The sequence below is a fragment of the Colletotrichum fructicola genome (genome assembly GCF_000319635.2).
Source record: "Colletotrichum fructicola Nara gc5 chromosome Unknown KSG_Nara_v1_contig01, whole genome shotgun sequence".
In the NCBI taxonomy this organism is placed as follows: domain Eukaryota; kingdom Fungi; phylum Ascomycota; class Sordariomycetes; order Glomerellales; family Glomerellaceae; genus Colletotrichum; species Colletotrichum fructicola.
In genome coordinates this window covers 8,353,491-8,379,280 of record NW_027094051.1, presented here as the reverse complement: position 1 = coordinate 8,379,280, position 25,790 = coordinate 8,353,491, and the positions used below count along the sequence as shown (strand labels likewise).

General features: G+C 56.6%; 5 protein-coding genes across 5 annotated transcripts; 1 reads left to right on the top strand and 4 right to left on the bottom strand.

Moving 5' to 3' along the window:
* Positions 1–1,197: 1,197 nt before the first annotated feature.
* On the bottom strand, positions 1,198–2,982 carry CGGC5_v002384 (uncharacterized protein; the record flags this gene model as incomplete). The annotated part of the gene is made up of 1 exon (XM_032035392.1): positions 1,198–2,982. One exon carries the CDS (start codon positions 2,980–2,982, stop codon positions 1,198–1,200), a length of 1,785 nt encoding a protein of 594 aa, XP_031885688.1.
* Positions 2,983–5,066: 2,084 nt separating this feature from the next.
* gk (putative glycerol kinase) lies at positions 5,067–7,279 on the top strand (the record flags this gene model as incomplete). Its single annotated transcript, XM_032035391.2, has 4 exons — positions 5,067–5,158; positions 5,236–5,319; positions 5,565–5,798; positions 5,860–7,279. 4 exons carry the CDS (start codon positions 5,067–5,069, stop codon positions 7,277–7,279), a joined length of 1,830 nt encoding a protein of 609 aa, XP_031885689.2.
* Positions 7,280–7,959: 680 nt separating this feature from the next.
* Positions 7,960–9,329, bottom strand: MPG1 (Mannose-1-phosphate guanyltransferase; the record flags this gene model as incomplete). Its single annotated transcript, XM_032035389.1, has 4 exons — positions 7,960–8,856; positions 8,919–9,065; positions 9,185–9,228; positions 9,323–9,329. The coding sequence occupies 4 exons, from the start codon at positions 9,327–9,329 to the stop codon at positions 7,960–7,962; spliced, it is 1,095 nt and encodes a 364-aa protein (XP_031885813.1).
* Positions 9,330–14,240: 4,911 nt separating this feature from the next.
* Positions 14,241–15,045, bottom strand: CGGC5_v002381 (uncharacterized protein; the record flags this gene model as incomplete). The annotated part of the gene is made up of 2 exons (XM_032035388.1): positions 14,241–14,605; positions 15,015–15,045. 2 exons carry the CDS (start codon positions 15,043–15,045, stop codon positions 14,241–14,243), a joined length of 396 nt encoding a protein of 131 aa, XP_031885812.1.
* Positions 15,046–23,259: 8,214 nt separating this feature from the next.
* Positions 23,260–25,383, bottom strand: Fntb (Protein farnesyltransferase subunit beta; the record flags this gene model as incomplete). Its single annotated transcript, XM_032035387.1, has 5 exons — positions 23,260–23,512; positions 23,602–23,919; positions 24,196–24,313; positions 24,481–24,608; positions 24,722–25,383. The coding sequence occupies 5 exons, from the start codon at positions 25,381–25,383 to the stop codon at positions 23,260–23,262; spliced, it is 1,479 nt and encodes a 492-aa protein (XP_031885820.1).
* Positions 25,384–25,790: the final 407 nt, after the last annotated feature.

Genomic DNA, 25,790 nt, shown 5'->3' with positions numbered 1-25,790 from the left:
AGGTGTTGAGAAATCTCGGGACAAGATCCCACAAACGGACGAGTTGTGAGGCAAAAGACACGTTCAAGTTACATAATGTCTCGCTGCATAATCCAATGCCTAGCAAACAGATGACTAGTTTCAATACGGGTGAGGTCTAGAACTCGGATGTCTGGTGAGCTGAGCTTGGCCATCGACCCCCAACTCACGTTGCCTTCATATCCAGCTCACCTCATCTCGCACCTTCCGCTTTTGCACCACCACTGCTGCCTGGAAGCTTGATAGTGAGATTGGATGCCTGGATTGCTATTGGCGCTATCGGACTCGCCTCGGATCCAACTTGCTCAACTGGTTAACCGACCAGTGGTGTGGGTGGCTACCAGGAATCAAAAGATTGGAACCCGGTCTGTTTCTGCTTCTTCTCCTTTTTCCTCTTTTTTTTTAAAAAAAAAAGAGAAATTGCTTGAGAAGGAGTTGGGAAAAAAGGACAAAAAGCGAGGTTCGAACCCAGAAGCTCTGAGTTCAGGTAACATGGAATCTCGCGTTCAGCTGACACGTTAGGCCATCACTGGGCATATCCGCCAGCACTTTCCCTACTTGCTGTGACAGATTCCTAAAGGAAGCCTCTTCAAGTACCCTTCCCTCCGAGGCAGCAGTATTCACCACAACGCCGAATTTTTCAAGTAAACACCAGATGTTGAATAGTTGGGCAATTCTCGACAATCTGCTTCGGATCACGAAAATAAAGACCTAACACGTCAGGATGAAGACCACAAAAGATAATCACTCTGTTTGCAACCTCGGTACAAAATACCGTCTCTTGAGACACAATTGCAAAACCTCAGCGGCGATAATAAAGAAAACAAACAATACAGATACGTCGCAAGCAAAAAGACGACGAGCACCTACGAGGATGAAGACCAAACAACAAAACCACACCAGTCACGATAAAGGACACCGGCGGTTTGTGGGAAACTCCCTTTTATACGTTACGAAAGAGCAAAGCTTCTGTCTGTAGCTACACAATCCGGAACTCAAGCCCAACCTGCTCTGGGTATCCTTGGCCCAACTGTCCATACGCCGAACCTGAACCTGGTCGTCCAAAAGCAAATCTCAATCTGATCAAAACACGTAGCCACTCGGTCCAACCTTGACTCCCGTTGCCAATACTCTGTCGCAAAAGTTCCACCAAAAGTAGCTACCAGCGGCGGTGGCCTCTCACTTTTCAGCTGCAGGCTTGCCCTTGCCCTTGGTGTCGGTCTCGCGCTCGGCGTCGGCCATGGCAGCGAGCTTCTCGGCGGCCTTTGCGGGGATCTTGATCCGGATCATTCTGCGGACGGGCTTGTCAGCATCCTTGTCGTCGGTCTTGTTGGACTCCTTGTCGACATTCTTGTCGACAGCATCATCGGTCTCCTTGCCAGAGGCCTTGGCCTCAGTATTGTCAGCCTTCTTTCCGGCAGCCTTCTTGGCAGTGGTCTTGTTCTTGCTGCCAACGGGTCTGCCTCTGCGGCGAGGCTTCGCCTCGGTCTCGGTCTTCTCGGCGGCAGGCTTGGTGGCACGCTTAGGCTGAGGATTCTTGCGAGCGCGCTTGGCCAGGGGCTCATCCTCCGAGTCAGAGCTGGAGCTGGAGTCGTCAGAGTCGTCGACGACGATGACCTCAAGGGGCTGCTTCGGGGCGGGCTTAGCAGCCGGCTGGGCAGTATCGGGCTGGGGAGCAGGACGCTTAACACCAGCCGTAGAGTTAGCTTCCTTGGGCTGCTCGGGGACATCCTTGGCGGCGGAAACAAGGACAGGATCCTTGACACCTGCGTCGGTGTTGACGTACTTCGATCTGGCAATGATGTGGGCAATGCTGTTGTCGCCTGGGGGGTGAGCGGCAGCCTTCTTCAGAGCCTCGCAATTGTGAACCTTGACCAGAGCGCTGCCAATCATGGATCGGAACATATTGTCAAAGGGTCCGCCCTTGCGGACGGCAGGCAAATACCACTTGTCTCTGCCGCCGAACATGGCACTGTCCTCACGATTCGCTATGGCTCTCGCGGCCCCCTCTCTAGCCATTTTCCCCTCCCAGACGATTCTGTTCCGGACAAAGGAGACGATATCCATGGGGGCGTTGGCATCGTTCTTGCCGTACTGCTCCAGGTGCTCTACCCAGGCAAACATCATCTTCCAGGCGGTCCACTTCTTGGCGACATACTCCTCCGTATGCCGGCCTCGCATGAGGGGATGAATGTGAACCTTCAGCAATGGAGTTCCCTCAGGACCGATAATCCAGCAGTCGAGGTAGCGGCACAAAAGGGGCGAATGGGGGTTGACATGGACGGCGGGGTCCATTCCGGGAGGCAGAGGAACCTCCCAGGGGCCACAGCCTTGGAGCTTGGGGGCCTCAACGATGCTGCCGTCGTTGGTGTTTCGAATCCAATGGTCAAGGACGACGACGAGGGGGTCGACAGGAGTCTGGTCGGACTGGCCGATGGGTCTTCCAACAAGGTCGAACTGTTGGCCGAGGCCGTTTGCCAGGAGGCTGGCCGGAGCGCCCTTCTGGGCGGTCTGGATGATGTCATGAGAAGGCTTGGGGGTGAGAAGGCCGTTGGTGTTGATGGCTGTCGAAGCAGCTTGCTTCAGGGGAAGGCCGGAAGATGAAGCAACAGTGTTGTCAGTGTTGATGGTCAAAGTGACGGGGTTCTTGTCCTTCTCGGCGGTCTTGACAATGTTACCGCCATCGGCGGCCTGAGAAAGAGGCATCTTGTCGACAGTGGCCTTCTCAGAGAGTTCCTCGGGCTGAGTAGAGGGAGACTCGGCAATAATAGCGGCGGTATCAGCCTTGGCCTGAGTCTTCTGGCTCTTGGCGAACCGGACCTTCTTCTTGATAGCAGCAACAGGAGTAACGGGCCTGCGAGGGGAGAGGGGCGAAGCTGGCTGGCTTCGAGTATGGTGTCTTCTAACGCCGCTACCAACACCACTGCGACCGGGGCTGTGTCGAACGGGCTTGTGGAAGGGCATGTTGGTGTTGACGAACAATCTTGTGCAAGTAAAGGAGCGAATGTGTGTCTGATAGTATGTTAGAACAGCATTCTGGAGGTTGATCTCGCCGTCCTTCGCCTCAGCACTGGGACTTTTGGACAGGAAAAAATAGTGGGAAAATTGACCACAGAAAACAACAGGGGGACGCTCAAGTTGACGCCTAATCTGAAGATGGAGACGATGAAAGCAACCGCAGAGATGAAGCCGACGAGACGCATCGCCGACGGTTGAAGCCGCCGCCAACGCCATGTCGACGTCCACCGAAACCGCGACCGCAATAAAAACGTGACGAAAAAAAAGATTGAAGCCGAGATTATCACTCGATAATTCAGATTCTGTGGTTTGAGAGGAGTTTCTTACCTTGTCAGTCCGTCAACTGGTGAGACAACGGGTGGTGTTTGCTCGGTTTGTTTGCCCTCGACAGCAAACAAGGCAAAATCGCGACGTGTTTCTGGAAAAAGATCGAACTCGCCAGAGAGAAGGAGAGGATAAAACACAAAAAGGTCATTGACTGCTTGCTGGACCCGCCAACAACCCTCCTCACCCCGCGGGGTGGTTGATCCAGGGTGTGTGCTCAGCGCTCACGATGTCTGCCCTAATAGACTATGGAGGCGGGTGCCAGTCTTATCCATAGCAGTTACTTCCTTCCTCAAATAGTCTGCAAGGAATTTGATGATGAGAAAAGACCATGGGTCAGTTTCAAGGTAGATAGAAGGCTGCTGAATGATGGGAATAGGGGTAACAGAAGGATTGGGGGAGGGCTGGAAGAGCAGCCAGCCGAAGTAGATTCTCCTTTACGAAAGGCTCCTTTACAAAAGGAGTCAAAATTTTGCTGAAACCATTGAAATCTTGAGTGTTCTGTCATAAATTTGCTGGAACTAATGTGGCGTATCATGTTTCAATTGGAATGCTACGGGCCTGTTCACTGCTCTGAGCCAGACCGACGTACAGATATCATGCTTGAGTTTGACGAGCTTGCGAGATAACAGAACTCATGAATTTGTTGTCAAGAACCAGTAGTTCAAGGATATTTCGCTATTTAGCTTAGGGGTGGGACAGGCATAGTGGGCGACGTGCAAGGAAGGCCAGAGTACTGCTTCAAAACCAATAGTATTCCAGCTTGGGTGAAGATCTGAGACATCAGGAGCGAGAAACACACGTCTGCAGAGCCTTCATCGCTCTCTCCAGCTGGACATGGTTATAACAAATCACTATGGGTCTCTTATGATAAAAAGGAATGCCCTTTTTATGACCTTGAGTGCCGCCCCAAAGAAGAAGGACAAGACCAAATCTGTCGGAACGAAGGCAAAATGCAAAAAGACAAAAGAAAAAATGAAATAAAAAGTGAACCGACCCAGAATCGAACCCAAGTCCTGAGAGGATAAGCGTGATCTCTGTGTTTCAGCTGGTATATCTGCTGTACCATTACTGGGCATATTCACGGCCACTTACTCCTGCTCGGTTGTTGGGAGAACAGGTCATCAGCTGCTACATCAACCCCTCGGTGAACCGTCCCATCATCCCCACAAGGGTACCCCATGAACACTAAATGGATCCTCGGTCCCAGAACCCCGAAAGACCCGACCGAAACCCCCACCCAAAAACGCATCTCGGAAAACCGCAGTCGCAAAACCACTGCAAACCCATCACAAGGGATCAAAAAAAAAAAAAAAATATGCGCCTCCCCAGAGCAGCTGCAACTGCTGCTCCCCAATCACTCCCCAGAATCCAACGACCCCTGGCGATCCCCAAAACCAGAAACCCGGCCCGGGCAACGACTGCTACTCCAACTCCACACTCACCGAGGCCGTCTCCGACAACGCCGCCAGCGCCGTTGTCTGCTCGCCCGCCATGGCGTTCTCGTCGTTGCTATTCCGCGCTACCACGACAGCGGCAGCCGTTGAATCGCAGCAGCAGCACATGCAGCGAGACACAACGCCAGCAACCCCTCAATTCTTCCTCCAATCACACAGCCCCGCCCGCTAACCTGCCCGACGTCATCCCCCGTCCGCGCCAGTCCGTCCGAAATTTGAATTCGACTACCCTGGCGATCCTGAGAAAGCATGCGTCTATTAGCACGACTAGCACCGCAGCCGCATATTGCTACCACAACCACCATCCCGGCGCTGCTGCTACTTCTGCCCCACGACGAGCTGTCAGCAGCTCCCGTCCCATCCACACCCTGACCTCTGGCTCTGCTGCATCAATCCAGACCGAGCTGCTCCATCGCAGGTCCCAGACCAGCGGGACGACGCGGGCCACGCCTCCCGGGAATATCTCTCACCACCAGCCTCGGCCGACGGCGTATTTAACCAGGTACTTACTTCACCTTTGCCTCTTCCCCGTTTCCCCATTGTAAAATTCCCACGCCCCGCCATCCAAGTCCATTGCTTCCGCGCCTTCGAGCTAAATACCCCCATCGTCAAATCTGCATCGGCGCGCGTGATACCCCCCCCCTTCCCCATAGCCCTAGCCTTCACTACCTCTTATCATACCCATCCCTTCTGTTGGCCCTCCCCTTTTCACGACTTCTTCCCCAAACTCACACAAACCAACCACAGATCCAAACACACAATGTCCGACCAACGAGACCCCAAACGCGCCCGCGTCGCCGCCGCCGAGGGCGAGCACCTCCCCGCGGGCATCACCGAGACCGACGAGGAGCTCCAGAAGCACTGGTTCGTGGGCAGCATCGACCAGGGCACCACCTCCACCCGCTTCCTCATCTTCAACGGTCTCGGCGACCCCGTCGCCATGCACCAGATCGAGTTTGAAAACCACTATCCTCACTCAGGGTAACTCCCCCCCTTCCTCCTCCCCCTCTCCCGATCCTCACTAACACACCTTCCCAAACAGATGGCACGAGCACGACCCCCTGGAGCTCCTCTCCTCCGTCGAGGAATGCATCTCCGCCGCCCTCGCCAAATTCACCGCCCTCGGCCACCCGGCCTCCGCCATCCGCGGCGTCGGCATCACCAACCAGCGCGAGACCACCGTCCTCTGGGACGCCCGCACCGGCGAGCCCCTCCACAACGCCATCGTCTGGCCCGACACCCGCACCGCCCCCCTCGTCCGCGACCTCCGCGCCCGCCCCGGCGCCGACGCCCTCCAGCCCCTCTGCGGCCTGCCCCTCTCCACCTACCCCTCCTCCGTCAAGCTCCGCTGGGCCCTCGACAACCTGCCCCGCGTCCGCACCGCCTACGACGAAGGCCACCTCGCCTTCGGCACCGTCGACTCCTGGCTCATCTACCGCCTCAACGGCGGCGCCTCCGCCTCCCCCCCAATCCACGTCACGGACTCCACAAACGCCTCCCGCACAATGTTCATGAACCTCCACACCCTCAAATACGACCCGACCCTGCTCTCCTTCTTCGACATCGACCTCGCCAAAATCGCCCTCCCCAAGATCGTCCCCTCCTCCCACCCGACCGCCTTCGGCAAGCTCGCCTCTGGCCCCCTCGCCGGCGTCCCCATCGCAGGCTGCCTCGGCGACCAGTCCTCCGCCCTCGTCGGCCAGTGCGGCTTCCTCCCAGGCCAGGCCAAAAACACCTACGGCACCGGCTGCTTCCTCCTCTACAACGTCGGCCACGAGCCCGTCATCTCCAAATCAGGCCTCCTCGCCACCGTCGCCTACGACTTCGGCAACAACCGCAAGCCCGTCTACGCCCTCGAGGGCTCCATCGCCGTCGCCGGCTCCGGCGTCAAGTTCCTCGTCAAGAACCTCAACTTCGTCGACTCCGCAGCCCACATCTCCGACCTCGCCGCCTCCGTCCCAGACAACGGCGGCGTCGTCTTCGTCACCGCCTTCTCCGGCCTCTTCGCGCCCTACTGGATCGACGACGCAAAGGGCACCCTCTTCGGCATCACACAGCACACCCAGAAGGGCCACATCGCCCGCGCCACCCTCGAGGCGACCTGCTACCAGACGAAGGCCATCCTCGACGCCATGGCCAAGGACTCGGGCCACGCCCTCGAGTCCCTCGCCGTCGACGGCGGCCTCTCCAACTCGGACCTGTGCATGCAGGCCCAGGCCGACATCAGCGGCATCCGCGTCGACCGCCCCGCCATGCGCGAGACCACCGCCCTCGGCGCCGCCATCGCCGCGGGCCTCGCGCTGGGCGTGTGGAACGAGCTCGACGACCTGAAGAACGTCAACCAGACCGGCCGCAAGGTCTTCACGCCATCCGCCGAGCGCGAGAAGAACCTGAAAATGTTCAAAAAGTGGGAGCAGGCGGTTGAAATGTCGAGGGGCTGGGTGCGCGACAATCTAGAGTAAGAATCTGACCTCGAATGTTTTTTTTTTTTTTTTTCTGGAAACTGGAGTTGGATGTATAGAAGAATAGAAAAAGCGTGGGATGATATCAGGAATGTTTGGTTAGATGGATACCTATCAAGTCAGTTGGTCTGCCCACTTGGGGAACGTGCAATGTCATTCGCCAGACCCTACAGTCGTTCGACACTCGCAGGATAGACGCATAACACACACACACAACGCAATAAGATCTGGGGCGCAATCCACAGGTATCGTCTTTATTGTCATCTGTCTCAGAGGTAACCCACAATTCGGGCCCCTCCGTGCACGGCTGATCGAGGCATATCCATCACGGGCATGTTCCTCGATACCGTTCTCTGCTTTCGTAGCAAATGGGACAATCATCTTCCCAAGAAAAAAAAAAGCTGTGTGAAAAAACATTGCAAAGCCAAGTGCTTTTCGTGCTCGCCAAATGGATTCCCCCTGCCGACGCCAGCCAAAAATGTAAAATGTTTGGTTCCGCCCCCCATTTCTTTAAGCTCGAGACTCGTGAGTGGAGTGGTGAATCGTGTCGCAACTTGGAATTAGAAAGTCGATAAGAACAGGCGCGCAGACAAGAAGTGTAAAGAGCTTTGCTGAAGGGGGGCGCCTCGGGGATATGATCCGAGACGCCTGGTATAGTTTTTCAAAGTGGAGTTTTGGTTTTACATGATGATGGCGGGGATGTCGACGTTGGCCTTGATGCTCTTGTGGGGGAGGATGCTGCCACCGTTGACGTAGATCTCGTCGCCAATGGTCACGTCGTCGCCGAGGACGGTGACGTTCTCCAGGCGAGCCCACTTGCCGACGGTGCTGTTCCAGCCGACGATGGTGCTCTTGACCCAGGCGTGGTCCTTGACCTTGGAGCCGGGCAGCAGGACGCATCTTTGCAGACGGCAGCCGTCGCCGATGACGACGTTGGGGCCGATGGTGACGTTGGGGCCAATTTTGCAGTTCTTGCCAATCTTGGCCGAGGGGTCGATGAGGACGTTGCCGGCGTGGACGTAGGGCTCGCTGGGGGGAGCCAGCAGCTTGGAGCCCTGCTTGGTGAGGGAGGTGAGGTACAGGCAGGTGCCGGTGAGGAAGTCCTTGGGCTGACCGACGTCCATCCAGAAGCCGGGCAGGTCGAAGCTGTGCAGCTGGCCGTCGCGGACGATGGCGGGGAAGGTCTCCTTCTCGATGGAGGTGGGGCGGAGCTCGATGCGCTTCAGGACGCTGGTGTTGAGAATGTACATGCCGGCGTTAATGCGGTTGCCGACGAACTCGACGGGCTTCTCGACGAAGCGGTCGATCTTGGTGGCGTGGCCGGGCTTGTGGACGACGACACCGTACTTGGAGGGCTCCTCGACCTTTGTGACGACAATGGTGCCCTCGTCTCCGTGGTTCTTGTGGAACTCGGCGAGGTCCTTGAAGGGGAAGTCGCAGATGACGTCCGAGTTGAGGACGAAGAAGGGGGAGTCGTCCTTGGCGAGGATGTTCTCGGCCAGCTTCAGGGGGCCGGCGGTATCGAGGGGCTCGGTCTCGACGGAGAAGGTGATGTTGAGGCCGAACCTCTTCTCGTACTGTTGGGGAGGATCGTCAGTACAGCTGGCTTCGGAGGGGATCGTCAGCTCATGGGACCCACCTCTGCCAAGTGCTTCTCCATAATCTCAGGGCGGTAGTTGACAGCAAGGACGACATCGGTGACGCCTGCGGCGGCGAGGGCCTCGATCTGGTGCTCGATCATGGGCTTGTTGGCGAACTCGACGAGGGGCTTAGGGAGGGTGAGGGTCTGGCATTGCGGTCAGCTTGGGTGTTACTTTTCGCCCAGTGTCTTGCAGCTGGAGGAACTGGCGATGGTCTTCTCCTGAAAGCCGCGCGTCAAGCTGGAAAGGGGCAGAGAGGACATACAAGAGGGCGAAGACGGGTGCCGAAGCCACCGACGAGAATAATAGCTATTGCGCGCGTCAGCATGCTGCATCATGGCCCGGTGCAGAGGCCAGCTGGGGCGTTGGCTGCACAAGGGGGCAGGAGGCAGGCAAGACTCACCCTTCATCTCGGAGGAGTTTGGGGGTTGTGGTTATGCGTGAATCGACTCTGGGTTGGTGAAGAGCAGAAAGGGAGAGGCGATTGCTTTCCCTTGAGGTGCGCGCGCGAAACAAGCGAGTGTACGAATGGGGAAAGGGCGTAGAAGTTCTCGAGGCTGGTGGAAGGTGCGACGAGGGCGTGGGCGATTGGCGATGCGATGACGATGGTTGACAACGAAGGGCCGAGCTTCAACGACGGTCGAGGACGCGAAGGGGGGAAGGAGGAAAAATTAATAGAGCTGGTACAAAGAGCGAGCCTTCCTCCGGAGGATGTGCTGAGGCTTTGGGGGTGAAGATCACGGGAGCCTGGGAGAGGGGTTGTGGAGCGGCAGCAGCAGGTTGAAAAGTTGCAAGAGCGAGCGCAGTGAATAAAGTAAGGTCAACGAGGGAGGAGGAAGCCGGGAAGATGAGGTTGCGAGAGCTGGGCTTTGAGTACCTTAGTAGGGACCTGGATGGGATGAGATGGGGATGGGGTTGGATGGGGATGGGACGGGTTGGGATGGATGGCAAAGGGAGGTAGGTGCAGGTGCGGTACTTGTTCGGTACGCTACAGAGTAAAGGTACCTTTCAAAATGACACGACATACCTTACCTACCTACCAGCACAGGAGAGAGAGTACCGTCTCCTGAATCCTCTCGCTGCTGGCCGAGGTGGCCTGCCTCTGGTGATGCGCAGCAAGGCAAGAGCACACACAGCACACAGCACAGAGCACAGGGCACCGCCTCGAACCTGGACCCCCAATCCCGCCAACCGGCCCATGTCTCCCCCCCTGGAACAGGCGCGCTAACGGCCGGGCTTCTGGACACTACTGCGCAGCAAGGAGCACTATGGGAGCCTCCAAATGTCTGACACATTCCCGTCCCTTGACTCTGGGAGCAGCGTCAGGTACAAGTCCCAATCAAGACGACGAGGGGCTGCACGTTTACGAGACACCGACTCGAAGGTGATGACAGTCCAGATGTTTGCGCCCGAACAAGAACACCTCTGCTCCCCATACGAGGTGCGCTGAACAGGTTCATTGCTGTTTTCCAGAGGTACACACACCACACTCAACCGCCCACTCGCATATCCCATGTACTGCGCCACAAGCACGCGGTACGTACCCAAAGGCCAATGCCCATTCTCATCCAATCACCGTCCTCCCCTCCCCCTCGGTGGTCCCCCCATGTGATCTCACGATCCAATCACGTGTCTTCCCCCAATGGCGGCCCCCCTTGTGGGAAAAGAGGCTAGGTAAGGGTACGCTACGCCCAGCTGTCAGGGGCCCTCTCTATCTCTCTTCCAATTCCATCCTCTCAAAGACGCTGGCTGGCCGCTGGACAGTTACTACGCAGTAGTACCAGACTGGGGCTTGTGTGGCGGCGGTTGTCATCGTCCCGTCGTCGTCGTCGTCGTCAGTTCGTCAATCGTGCCTGGCCTTGTACCACCGCACCGGGGACACGCCTCGCCTCGGCCCTCCGAACCATCTGCTGAAATGTGCAATTGACACAAAAGCGGGGAGCCCCGACCTGCGAAATCGACAGACCACGGCTCCCCCAATTTCCCTGGCGAAATTGTTAATGCCAATTCCCCTTCCCCCTTGCTTGTGCCTCAAAGCCAGCCATGGCACTGAACAGCCTGCTCAGTGTCTGGACTCTCTCTCTCGCTGGATGGATGGATGGATGGGTGAATCAGACGGAAACCGTGGCATTCAGTCAGCTGATCAACTGTTCAAAACACACTTGAACAACTCTGCTGGCCAAAAGGACCGCCGCCGCGCTCCGGTGACCGCGCGTATATCCGCCATCACACACTCTCTCCCGGCCGAGCACCTAACCTCGAAACCGGGTCCCTCCCTACATGGGACCGACATCTGACCCGTCCCCCTACTCAACTCGCGACCGCCGCCTTCTTCGGGTTGCCTCTGCTGACGACCTCGTGAATGGGGGCAGTTACGAACTGACGGACCGGTGCTGACAAGCAGTTGCAGTCATAGTCACATTTCGCAGTGCAGTCAGGCAACCAAGCACCAAAAAAAAAAAACCTCGTGTTATGCCGCCGCAAAAATACTACCCCCCCGGAGATTTTCCTCATTCCTCGTAACATGGGAATTCTTCCAATGTCACCCCTCTCCCTTCCATTTCCTCCCTTGCCTCTCTGCCTTCCCCTCCGATTGGTAACGCCTAAAAATACAACTTCGCCAATTGCCATCGTCAATGCAGGAAGAACAAGTCACCAACATACCGAAGCAACGGATGTCCAAGTTTCCCATCGCCTCAAAAACGCCTCAGTGGGGACCCCTCCATCCCGGCATCGCCATAAAAAATCACCTCCTCGTGACCACCAAAACACCGGGTCCAACCCGCAAAGCCACACTTGCTTAACGTCAGTCTCGCCAACGCTTCACCCAACATCCGCAAAAGCCTCGATCCCTACCCTTCAATCAAGAGCGCGGGAGAAATACCGAGAGAGGTGGGAACCCTCTTGATCAACTTGCGACATGACGTACGTGTTCAGTCCTCTCTCCGTAGGTATCCAACAAACCACGGCCGCGTGCGCCGTCCACATCCCGGGACCCTCCGGATGGCCCTCTATCGCTGTTTTCCCTTCAAGGCCAGCAGAGAAATAATTCACTGCGAAAAACCTGGTCAAGTTGGAGGGTGATCGCACCCCCGTCAAGTTGTAACAACATCCGCAATCCCAGCCCGCCCGGCCGCCACACGGACTCCCGCCCGGCAAAACCCCCTTCCCATCTGCCACGCGTGTCCCGACTTCCGATCCTCTCAATAAGTAAAATCATCCGAATATGCCACCTGCAGATAAAACTCAATGGCATATGCAAAGGAAAACACCAGACAAACACCTCGGCAGACCTACATCCCGTCATCCCAACTGCACCACCCGCCAAATCAAACAACGAGCAAAGCTCCCCTGATCCAGCCGCATCCCCAAACAAAACACGCTGCCTCTTGATGTGAAATCACGCTAGCGAAACAGTCTCACAGACAACTCAATCAAAAAAAAGTGTCTAGAACACAACGACCCGCGTGGGATGCCAGGAAACACCTTCTTTCCTTTTTCCTTCTCATCCGTCCTCCTCACTTCTTGGCTTCCAAACCCGTCTCCAATCCGCGCCCGCTGTCAAAGTGCCTGGGCCCCCTTGCTTCGATCTCCTCCCCATCATCCCCGGGTACCAAGCGTGAATCTAAAATCTAATTTCTAGAAAACTCAAGCCCACTCACCCTAACCCAACCCAGCCCGGACCGCGGTTGCCCAGCCTAGGTAGCTAATCAATCTGATCATCTGCCCCGTGCGATCCCGTGTATACATACGCATGTAAAGTGCGGCATCGTCTCACCCACGCCCCCGTCCCGCGTCCGCGTCCCTCCCGTCCGCCCTCCACATCGGCTCCGGGACACCACCCCTAACCCACCACCATCCCCCGAAACCCGCGCGGCTGTCCGGCGTCTTCCGAGTCACACCACCACCATGTCCACCATCCCTCCCACCGCCATCCCGCACCTGGACCTGACAGTTCCAGGGTACCTAGGAGCGGGATGTGAGAAAAGGGGCAACAAACTGGACCATGTCGACATCATGTAACGCTCGCCGTTCACGTGCGCATATAAGCAATATCAAGAATTGTGCAAAAAAGGCCGCTGAAATGCTATTTGTTTATTGATTTTTGTTCGGTCTTGTAAGTATCATCATAAGCTTGTCGTAAAGTCTTGGTGTCATTATTCATCATAGCCGCGTGTCCGCAGATCAACGCGTTGGAAAGGGTGTCGGTGGTGATTCCCTTCATCAAGTCCACGTCTCCTGCATTCCTCCTTCCAACTTGTCCAAAATCCCCAACCAGCCTCGCTTCACAAACTCGTGGGGCCCAAACACTCTCATCTCCCCGCAGGTTGGCGGCAAATCCCGCCCCGTCCCAATACATCATCCGCCCTGTCTCTCTCTTTCTCTCATGGCGTAAAATCAAGATGCCAGTCCAAACCAATGTTCCCACGCTGGTCCAAAAAATGCAGAATAGAAAATGCTTCGCTTTTGAGGCACATCAGACGGGGGAGAGGGGGAGTGGCTTGTTGCGCGTACGCATCGTCCGAAGCTCTTCTCTCTCTCGTTCGCTCTCTCCCCCCGCTCCTTCTTTTCCTATCATTTCCCAATTTTTGGTCTCATCCTTCTCTCTGTCTCTCTCTTTCTCGCTCAACCAAAGAGTCTAGCATCCCCCACCGCGGTCTTTTTTCGTAGCAATCTTTTGTTGTGTGGAGGATTCGTGTCATCAGAAAACAAGAAAGATAGCCTCCTTCGTCCCTGGCCCCATGATGGAAAGCAAGATTATAAACCTCCAATGTCCAATAATGAGAAAAAGTGAAAGTCGGCCGCCAGAGTCGCCTCTGGGCATGGTTCCGGTTGAAAGAAGCAGGGAACGGAAAAAGCGGCTGGTACTGTACAATCCCCAGCCAAAGCGCCTGGTCATCAAGAAGGAGAAGAAAGAGAAAAGGTCTTGAATAATGAAATGCTGATTCTGGAGGGGAAGAAGGAAGTCATCAAGCCCAATGGCCTTGTCTGGAAATTCAAAAGAGTACCGGCCGGGCTGCAAAGGGAATGAAATCGAAATCAGAGGTGCCGCGCAGGAAGCCGTAATCTAGGTCATAAAGTCGTCATGAGGTCGTCGCAGATGGAAGTTATGCGTCGCTTTTCCCACTCCTTTGGCCCACTTCTTGGTACCAATTCTTCGCTTTTTTTCCCTGTTCTCCTCCTCACTCGAGCTCCTGAGGACGGTTGTCGTCCTCCATGCTGTGACCAGAGTGCGTCCAGTCCCTTTTATCTCCGCCATGTGTCGCTGCCGAGACCGAGAGCCTACAGCTGCCAACTCATCATGCAGCAAAGCTGTCCACTCAGTCGAACGAAGCCGTGGAAGAACTGCTGGAGTGGTGCCCCGATCGACGGTGGCTGTCCCTGGAGCCGTGACTCGAAGACGTGTGGCGACTGCTCTTCTTGGACCGGCGGGCGGTGCCGCTGGTCTCGGTGGCGGGCAGCCCCTGGACGATTCCGTTGCGGGCAAGCATGCCGCCGTTGACGGAGAAGTTACGGCACACCATGAAGGCACGCATGGCCGCGTTTTCCTGCGCCAACGAATCCGATTCGTAGGCGAGGTCCGTCTGGTACTCACGGCCGTTGACAAGAACGAGGCACGTGTAGCCACTGGGATCACGGTAGCACTCGTACGAAGGATCCCTCCATCCTCGGCGCCGGCAAAGACCTAAATTGGATTGATTAGCCCTTGATACTCTTTGTATTCGATCATGACGCAGCTGAAAGATCAGCACCCTCGGTGAAGTGAGGCGAGCTGCATTCCAGCCCAATCCGATTCATTTTTCTGTTTTCCTCGTCTTTGAACACTGCAACTCGTACACTGGGAGCCGCAACATAGAGCTGACGTCGATCCCGCGGGCACGAGGCCACGTCCCGACTCGCCAGGCAACGTCAGGGCCCTGGGAACAAACGCATGTCATTCCCAAGATGCAGGGGTAGGCACACACGATCTGACCCAGTTCACCAGGGCTCATCACGGCTCAGCCCCACTTGTACGGACAATTGATGATGGGAACGAGGTTCAGGGAAGCATTGGGTTTCAACGACGTGTCTGGAAAAGTCAATTGACCACTTACTCTCAAGGTACTGCATGTAAAATCCTCCCATGTTGACCGTTTTTTCCCCAATGGGTGGAATGTATGCGGCGGGTCGAATCTTTTTTTCTTGGTCCTAGACGTGCAGGGTCCCCGAGATGCGGATTCGGGCGCAGGGGGGAGATCGATGTTGTCTCAGACCGAAGAAGGAAAAGAAAGTGAAGCAACTGAAGAATAGGCAACTGCTGTCCAGACAATAGGACCAAGATCCAGGCGGCCTTGGGATGCAATCGAGCCCAACGGTGAGGCGAGCGAAAAGTCTATGGTCGAGGACGGCCGGGGGGTCTCGCACGCGGGCTTCTACGCACCACACGCCAGAGCGCTCTGGGGTGTTGTGATGTAAGGCGTAGGGCAGAAATCCGGGGTGGGTTCGAGTATGTATGGTAGCTCGAAGAGAATGAAAAAGAGGTGGGATCCGGACCAAGTCTTGAGCTGTTTTCGTGGTTTTCCAAGCTGGGAGAATTTGAGCCTGATGAGGTATGGGGGGACAAGATGAAGAAAGTCGGCGGAAGGGGTGGTTGATGTGTTGTACTGGTGAAAGTGTGTGTGTGCGTTGTGTGTGTGTGTGTGTGTGTGGACGCAGGTGGGTGTGGGAGGTGTTGTGAGTTAAGCTACGTATCCAGGGCTTCTTCCGTCTCTTGGGTTGCAGGAAAACATCAGAACCATGGACGGAGAGACATGTGTGCTTTATTGCAGAAAAAAAAGGGTTGCCTTTTTTTTTACACCTTCTCTCTGGCTTCGACGATGAGCTAGTGCGGGGGCAGGGAGGGGGTGGAGGGGTGGTCCAGCAATAGGTCAAATCCAATCCAGGGCCAACATCAACAACATATGTAAAGGTACATTAGATCATACATGGGGACTTGACAACGATCGTATGGAGGTAGTGTGCAGTTGCAGCGCGTGTGGTAATAACAAGCAGCGGCGGCAACGGCAGCGGCTGCGGCAGGAAATGAGGGACCGGACAGGCGAGAGGAGGGGGGGCAGTACTTTGGACCGGAACGGGGAGAGAGAGAGAGAGAGGAGACTAGTAGAAGAGGGGACAAGACTCGGAGGGAAACAAGAGGAGAGTAGACCAGGGACGTGGAAACGAACGACCTGCTGGTTGATGCACTTGCTGTTGCTTTGCTTTGCTTTGCTCTGCTTTGCTTTGCTTCTGCTTGCTCCGTCTACTGGAGAAACTGGAAAGACAAGCGCCGACTGGGCAAGGTATGAAAGTTCTCGAAAAAAAAACGGGCTCGACGAGAAATGGAACAATGGGGTGGTTCTTTGAATTTTTGGTTCGAGATGCAAGCGGCGATGCGGCTCTCGAAAGAGTGTGACCCATGCTTTGCTGCGTTGGCTCGTCTCGTTGCCAGTTGATAAAAACCGCTGGAGACTAGGCCACCCCACCGCGACACATTGGGGAGGAGGGGACCGGGAGGAGGGAGGGGGGTACCAGCATCATCGCTGGGTCATGGCCAGGAGCAGGGCCAGGGCCAGGGCCTCCAGGGCAGCCCAGGCGAAGATCTGCCTCTGGCTGAGAGCTCTGCTCTCCATGTATTGTGGCAGTCGCTTTCTGGTAGACGTTCCAAAGGTATCTCGATAACATCGTCCAGCACGGGAGTTGGCCGTGAGCGGATAGAGGCCTCGGAAACCATAATACCATTGCAGGTTTGCTGGCTTCTGAATGCTCGTGGCGTTTGATGGTCTAGTCGAGTAAAGCCAATATGGGTTACCCTACCGCCGGTGATGCCGCCGACTTAGACTTCGTTCTGTTTTGGATCCAGTCTGTCGCCCACGACATCATCGTCACAAGCAAAGGCGCGCGCCTCTCGAAGCATGTACGGATACATGCAAACATACATGGCCGAAACTTTGGACGAAGTCCCTCCGACCATGTGGCCCGCTGGGTCGCAGGTTGGGCTGCTTTAGCTCCTCTAGGGCTACAGCAGTCCCAGAGGGCAAATTCGAGACGAACGAGCCTGCAGAGGAAGGGGGAAAAAAGTAAGAGAATGACGAGGGCTGCGAATATGCAAAGCCGGTGGCGAAATGGAACCATTCAGAGAGTCAGGACCCAATCTGGCGCGCCGGTCTGGCCCCGATGGATGAATGCAATCGTAACCGCGGCGCGCAGCTCTCGGAGACAAACCCTCAGCCATATGTCCGTATACGCGCCAAGTAACTCTGGACAAGGCATACGCTGGTCCCTCGGCCAGGTTTCCTTGGTCACTGATGGAATCGTTTCGGGCTGACGGCGAGTCAAAACGCCAGAGCATGCTTATTTGATTCTCTGGTGCTTCCGTGGAGGGATGTGCCCGGTTAGAGTTGCGAGGCCCTATGCCTGTCTGGTACGAGCGAGGAAGAAACAAAGGACGACCTCTCGATGTGAAATCGAACGTCCGAGTTATCACTATGTGGTGTTAGCGGCGACTAATGCATCTGCAATCAATCAGCGCGCAAAGGGCCGGTTAGCAGTCGTAGCATGTGTGTGGACAATTCGTTAGCAGCATGTCAGAAGTGCGTCTTTTTGCCGTTGGTGTTGTTGCTCTGTCGTTGTCGTTGGTGTTGCTCATGACTCCCACCGCCAATTGCTTGTCACGGGCCGAGCATCGTCTCGCATTCTAGAGAGTGCCAGTATCGTCATGTATGTACGGATGAGGCCATGTACATTGGCTGCTGGGCTTGCGTGCATGTACTGACTGCGGTCTACGACCGTTACTGCGGGGGCAAATGGAACCGGACTCGGAGTCGAGAGGGACCAAAAAAAAAAAAAAAAAAAAAAAAAAGACCCCCGCTAACAACGTCGAGATCGAGTGCTTGCTCCCCCTGTGGCTTTGGCTTGTCCCTTGTGCGTTCCCTGGCCCGCTTGTCGCTTGCTCGCTTGTGCTGCGAGACGCGAGGTCGGGGATTGGAACGACAACGCCGGCAAGTTGGAAGGTGACATTGTGAGACCATGACAGAAGGACGAAGGAAAAAGAAGCCGAAGAAGCGGCAGCCACAGAACAACCCAGGTTCGTCCGTCTGTGTCTGTGCCATGTCAGGCAAAGGTCCCGCCATGCTATGCGATGATGCTAGCTGGGACAGGGCAAGAACAAGGCCAGGCGCCGGGGCCACGTTTGGGATCAGCCGGTGGCTCCCAATGATGTGCAGCGATGGCGGGCGATTCGCACGGCATCATCAAAGTCAAAACGGCCTGTTGGCCAGTCTCGTGTCGAAGTGTAGCTGCTGTGCCCAGTCAGAGATGGCAAAAATGACAATTGCCCTGCGTGCGCTGGACGAATCAGCGGCTGAGGAAATGGAGAAAATTCCCCGTAGAGTGATGTACACCGGTACTCCGTACACCGTCCAGCTGTTCCTTGCGGTGATGGGACAAGGCCGGAGCAGCGAATCAGCGCTTGTTGCCCGGCCGGCCGTTCGTTGGCTCGGGGCGTCAGCATGGGTGCCGACTAAAATAGGCCATTTCGACTCCGAGTGATGTGTACGCGAACGAGCGGAGCGGTCGGCGGCGAGACGCTGATTGAAGATGATTTCTTGTGGTTTTGGTGCTGCCGGTGCCGTTTAACGCCGGTGCTGGCGCTGGCGGATTGGAGTATCGGGACTGGCGTCGTTCTCTTTGGGAACTGAATTCAACGGCACATGAGGGACTCAGGGCAGGCGTGCGGTGACCAACCAACGCTGAGAGCGTAGCCCCATCCCCGGCGGGCGGCAGAGCGGACGCGCGGGCGAGATTGCAAGGTCGGTGAAGAGGTCATCTCTCATCTCTTGTCGCTGTGAGAGACGAGGGAGGTGGACGACGTGCATGAACAGTTGCCAGCGCCGAGAGAAGACTACTGGAAGTGGGTTCGACGGGGGCGAGATCCATTGACATGGGGAAACAGACAGCGAGCTTCTTTCTGGCTGGACTTGGCCCTTAAGGTGGGATGAGCAGCATGGTATGGCCAGAAGAACCTGGAAGGGCGAGGGGGGCGCGGCGTTATCGTTGCAATAGGCAGTTGACCATCTGCAAGACGCATCTGCATCTCTCCATTATTTCCCCCCGTCAGTCTGTTGTTTACTGCGGATGCCGCAGATTGCCAGGGCAGGGCGGTGCAGGGCAAGCCAGAGAGGCCTTCATGGACTCTGCGGTGTAAGTAGGTGAGGCCAGAGTAGCAGGTAGATGTCCATCCGACGATGGGTGGAATGGGTGCGGAGGGAAGGGCGCAGATGGGCCGAGAGAAGAAGCCAAAAGCCACGCGAAGACAGACCGTTGGATGGCCCAAAGGGGGTCGTGGCGGCGACAGGACCGAAAGGTGTGGGAGATCAGAAATGAGGATCGCGTTGGCGAATGGAGGCGACGTTCTGAATGGACGAGGGAGAGGGACAAGCCGAGAGGTCAAGGTGAGGTGAGGAGGTGTGGAGGGGGAAAAACCGTGGCCATGGTGAGGGCCTGTGGGCGCGATGGTGGTTGTGGTTGTGGTTGCGGTTGTGGTTCAGCGTTGTTGCCAGCGTTGTTGGTGAGTGAGGAGGAGGAGGAGAAGAGCGTGGGGAGGAGTGGAGAGTCGAGATGTACCCCTGGCAAGAAAGCGATATGGAGAGGTACTTCTACCGAGGAGTGTTCGTACCAAGGAAAGAAGTACCTGACTGAGGAAGAGGAGTCGTGGACGGTGGTGGTGGTGGTGGTGCTGCAGCATTAGCGACAGCAGGCAGATGCAGCGCTGCAACTGGTGCGCGCGCGAAGGCAGAACTAGGCAAAGAAGCGCAGGGCCAGAGCGTTAGCGACGCAGGCCATGCAATGATGAGTTGGCAGTGCCGCCAGAGGTGGACGTCCAGTTTGTTCCATGCCTCGAGATGCTACCCAGCTTGCCAGCCATATCGCTCTTTTTCTCTTTCTCTCGCTCTCTCTTCCAGTGAGATTCGTGATTGCGAATGGCAAGCCAGGTACGGTACTTTTCTCATAAAACGACGACCCTTACCTTGCCTGACCGTTGACCTCATCATACCCTCCCCGGGAACGTACCCTGTTCTGCACATTGAAAGCACAGGTAGGTAACGTAGGTAAGGTATCCATACCTGAGGCGCCTACGCTTTGCCGACGTGCTTGTACCAGTACTTTTGACGTGAATCTGCGATTGCCGCGGACGAACTCTTCCTCATTGTCCGGATGGAGTTGTGTTCAATATTCCGTTGAGGCAAGAAGAGGTCGGGGAGGCGCCGAGGCAGTTGCCTTAACAGGCGGCAGCTGCGGTGCAGGTGCAGCATTTCAAGGTCGTGCTTACCTTCCTTACCTTAAGGTACCTTAAGGAGGGGCGCCAAAGTACGGTGGCAGGTAAGGTAAGGTGAGGAACGTGAAGCGAATCGCCCGTGCCCTCCTGCCAGAGATCTAATCAGAGTCAAAGAGTGGATGACAATATTGAACTTTGAAGAAGGCGCCAGCGGCTCCGAGTCTTCGCGTCTTCGTGTCTCTTCGATATCAGGAACCCACGAGACATGGCGCCTGCTTGATGTGGTGAGGTGAGGTGAGGTGAGGCAGCTTTGGCAGTTGCGACTTCCATCTTTTCTCTCATCGCAGGTGCAGCCCCCCAGTTCCTTCCACTTTGCCTGGGTAGCTCCTGCCTCTGAGCTCCAGTTTGCCATCACAGCTTTACTAGCGCCGCTGTAGACGCCGCCCTGTCTTCTGATTCGTCAATTGCACCTTCCAGAACCCTGTCTGGTCCCTTCCATCTCTATCGACCGCCCCTCCGACGTCCCACCGTCCCCACAACCCCTCAAAATCGGCGCCGACCTCATCCATAGCTCTCCCACTCGCAGCTTCCCAGCCCCAAGGTAGACAGACAGACAGCTACACCCAAAACCTACCTCACTGATGGAGTGCCGTCCCTACCTACCTACCTACCTTAGGTACCTAGGTTGCCTCACCTTTCGACTCCTGCTCATGCTGCTGCTGCTGCTGCGCAAAGCCCCAGCGGTGGCTGAGAGTGACGTGACCTTCACGGCTACATACATCAGCTTCTCTTTTTCCATGACACATTGCCATGCCCTCGACAAATAGGCGTCAACGCAAATTTCTGCCGTCGATTACCGCAACAGAGAACCACCAGATCCAAACTCTACTGCTCATCAAGCATCGGGCTACCCCCAGTCATCCAAGATCCGGTGATCAAACGACCCATCCGGACCACGGCCGTCCATCACCAAACCGGACCACCGACAAGGAACATGGACCTGGGGCATACCCTCACGGCTTCCGGAACCTCTTCCGAGACATCTGTTTTTTGCGCCTCTTTTCTTCCGCAGCCCTGCCAACACTGCCAGCGCTACCTCGAGCCCCCGCAACTCTCGTCCTCTCTCGTATCATCCCCCGGCCCTCTACGGCCCATTGAGGCCTCACCAGAGCTCGTGACTCCCCATCATGGGCCTCACCGTTCCTCTGTCCCTCGACGCCCGTTGCACAGTCTCCATCTCGTTCGACTCCAATACCCACCGTCGGGTTGTTGTCACCACCGCCTGCGGGATCCGGTGGCTCGGGAATACAAGCCCATGATTGCGCTGCTGTCCCTTCTTGTGTACCGTCTACACCCTTCCTGCCCCGACACCCCCCTCCCTCCGCAGAGCTTCCCTCCTAGGGTTCCAATGTTGGCGATAAGGGGTGTGAGGGGCGAGACATCAGGGACCTGTCCGAGCCAAACTTCTGCCACACCCCGCTATAAAGAAACAAACATGCTTAGCCTTCTTTCAACGTCATCCGCTCCAAACATGCTCCTTCGATATCTGCCATTAGACCCTCGACGGTCGCAAGAGAGGACGCTTCTCCAGACGCGATGCACAGAATGAGAGATTGGCTCCTCTGACTGGACCCCGCGTTGGTACGTTGCACTGCAGACCAGACCGCCGTTCTATCGTTCTGCTCGCAGCAGCCATGGCCACGCCATCGCCTGGTCCAGCATGGAACCAGTCTTTCCTTTCACGCAACGCCAGAGAGAGGGAGAGAGAGCAGCGAACGTCTAGCGTCATGCTGCTGGCCGTCGACGTCCGCCCGGGCGGGACCCAATCTAACGTCGCTTCGTCGACATGTATCAGCCGACAACGCGTACTTCCTCCCCAACGATAAGTGGGAAATATTATGTCTCCTTGAGACACAAAGCGGCCATGCTTTGCGGCCACAACACGGCATCCGGGTCTTTTGATATCGGAGCCACAGAGAGAATAAGAAAAAAGAGGGGCCACCTGCATCTTGTTCATGTATGACAGCAAAGACATCTGCGCCTAGGCCCTGCACAGTTGCTGTAAAGCGAGATGCGCCAATCGAGCCTTGCGTGGACGCCATGGGTTAGGTCAGTCTACCAGGATCATCCACCATGCGCGCAGAAAATGTCTCTCTTCAGCCTGCCGCTCTGGTTATCTGGGAGTATTGTCTGAGTCCCAGGGCTGGCTGGGCTGGTCTGCCTCGTGTCTCAAATTTGCCAGCCGCCCCCCAAGACAAGCATCCACGTCGTTCTCAAACCGTCAGCTAGTACAGGCGTAGGCGGCCACGCACAAGAACCGCACGGCAAGGCATCAGAGTGGCGTGTTGCAGGAACTCGCGACGCCAGATTGGCCCGGCCTGGGGATGATGTGCATTTGCCGCCACCACGCAGTGGCGCCGAGGAGACAGCCTCTTCCATCGCGATGTTGAATGTTGAATGCGGGACTGGAGGAAAGGTGGGCATCCCATTGACAGTACGTGCCTACTAATGAATCTGGCAGAACATCCTCGGAGGGCCACAAATCGTCGCTTGCGTTGTATTACCTGCCATCAACAGACTCTTCCTTTCCCGTGCCATCATATGTCGATTCGCGTGCTGCAGATGGCGCACGGATTTACCATGCACCTCGACCCTTTCGGAGACCCAGTCTGGAACTCGACATGTACAGCCCGCGCATTGTGGCCTGCGCCGTTATATTGCCGTGATGAGTTGTCCAAACCCTCCGCGCACGATCCCTGTTCAAGATCTCTTACGCCGGGCCTTCGAAGCTGCAGGCCCGTCGTGTTCGTTCCGCAATTCCCACCCCTTTTAATGATCCGCCGTCGGTAGGCGCGTCGCGTTTCAACGGAGTCTAATTCCAACGGAGGACCTCCGCCCACGGAACCGACCCCCTATTCATCTCTAACAACCCACGTGACACAAAGAAGCTCCGACGCATCCTCCTGACTTATAATATCGAAGGGGGAGGGCGGTCGCCTCTCCGGCGGCCTGGTGGCGCCTGCTGCGTCCGAACTCCTTCCCCCCCTCTAGAATCCCTGCCTTGCCGCAAAATACGCCTTCATGTCGTCGACGCTCTCCTGAGGAATGGTGTAGACGGGGTGGATCGTCCCGACGCGGTCCTCCTCGTCGAAAATCTGTGCTCCCTCGGCGCAAGGCGACACCACCCACTTGGGCTCTGGCAGAATCGTCTCGTCTTCATTGACATATGTGAGGTCCCACCGATGCTGGGCCGAGCTCAGTCCAGATAGCACATAGCAGGTGTGATATGCGTCCGACGGCCTAGCCACATTTCATCGTCAGCAATCAAACGACGGCAAACGACTATGGTTCGGGTAAGGGAAAAGAAAAGGGGGGGAGATGTCGCCTACTTGCTCGGCTTGTCACGAAGACCGCCACGTTTGCTACAGTCCTGCCCGCAGCACAGGATGTATCGGATCAGCCCTTCACGACTGTACAGACTGCCTTCCGCGGGGGTGGTCCGCGACTGCTGCTGATCCGCAGCCGCTGTCTCTTCCTCCTCGAGCTCACTCGCGCCCTTCAGCACGGCATCGATCAGCGGCCAGCACCCACCGACCCAGTGGCTATAGCAGCCATCGACCAGCTTGTTCGTGCGCCCACTGAAGCCACCCTCCGGGGCATACTGCCGTGACGAGAGCCAAGAGATGAGTCGTGGCACGTCAAGGTATCTATTTCGCAAGCAGAAATGTGCGTGCGTGTGCCCCCCTCCCCTTTACCGGGGCAGGCAGGCCAGGCACACACCAAAAAGGTCAGTTTCTCATTATTACTTTTGAAAGTCTCATGCAAGGTGAGCGGTCTTTTTGTCTTTCCTTCTCTTCCGCTTCCATGTCACTTTCTCAGTGGACCGGAGGGGATGCAAAGATCCGGACATCTGGCCGCGTCTATGCGGGCGCCGGAGAAGGAGGAGGAAGAGGGACAAGAGAGGTTGGGGGATTGATACGTACTTTGGAATGATGCGATGCGGAGTATCGAGAATCGAGAGGCAGCCCAGCGCGCAAAAGGCGTAGGCCCCGTGTGCTTCACCATCCGGCTTTCCCGATATGCCTCCCTCGAACGTCTGGCCTTGAGAGTAGTGGTGGTGGTGTGAGCGCTGGAGCGATAGAAAGCAGCGTCCTGCTGCTGCAGGCAGGCAGGCAGGCAGGCAAAGCAAAGCATAGCAAACAAGACACATACACATATACACACACGCACATAAGAAAACGCGGCAACCGGGCTAAGGTATGACTTACATCTGCGTACATAATCCGCCAATCCGGTGAAGAGCGTGGGCCGCTCAGGCGTCCAGGCCGGCGAGTCGGTAGAGAGTTCGAGCGGGAGGTTGAGGAGGGTCACTATGACGGCGGCGCAGTATGCTCCCCTGAACGGCTCCTTGCGTGGTCAGAAATAGCAGGTGTGACAAGGGACTTCAACCCAAAAGTAGAGAGAAGCTTGAATAGTCCAACATCAGCAGAAAACAAAGCAGAAACTCACCTCACGTCCACCTCGCCGCCCAACGTCATTTGAATGCCCCCATCCCGCTGCTTCAACGAGCAGATCCACCGCCACATCGCCCTCCTGTCGATAACCTCGTACGCGTCCTCGCCGCCGACTATCGCCAGCGCGAGGACGACGGCATACGTCGTCGCGAGGTGCGAGTTCTGCCCGTGCCCGCCGCCGAAGCCGCCCCCGGGCAGGTTCTGCATCGTGCGCACCGTGGCGATCAGGTCGTCGCGGTAGACGGCCGTGTCGTAGCCCAGCAGCGCGAGCGCGTTGAGTGACCAGTACAGGAACCACGGGCGGCTGGCGTCGGCGGCGACGTAGGGCGCCGGGAAGCGGCCGAGCTGCTTCTCGAGGAACTTGACGTGGTTGTCGCGCAGCAGGGCGGGCACGCCGTGCGCGTTGCGCGCGAGGTTGGCGGCGGTGCTGCCCGGGTCGGCGGCGAGGAAGGGGAGGCACTGGCGGAGGGTGTCGTCTTGGAGCTTGGAGGTGGCGGTTGGGAGGGCGTCGCGGACGGGCGGCGGCGTGGTGAAGAGCGCTGGGACGGCGCGGTTGTGTTGGCTGGCGGGCGAGGGTTCGGGCTCGCTTTCGTAGTCGATGAATTCCTCGTCCACGTCGCTCTCCGGGCGGTCCTGGGGTTGGGATGCGGCGGCCATGTCTGCTGCTGCGCGCTTGAAGGTGACTTTGGGACGGCGTTTGAGAGGTTTGATGCGGGGTCTCATCTCACTCTGGAAGAGGATGCGGGGGGTGTGGTTTTGTGAGGCTTTTTGTATAAAATTAGGAGGTAGATGCTGTGTCCATGGTCGGCGGGGATTTCGTAGTGTCGTATATCGCCGTCTAGTTGTTGGATCGTGAGGCGGCGTGAAGGGCGATGAGAGGGCGGTTTGGTCGTGCCCCTCTCTCGCACTCACTCGCTGCTGCCAGTGCTGGTGCTTGTGAAAGGAAGTTCGATTAAGTGGGTCGCGTGCGGTCTGATTGGCTGCTTCGGCTGGGAGCTAGACCCCTGTCGTCCACTACCGACCTGAGCTTCTGTCACCACCAAGACGTCATCTCACGATGTTCA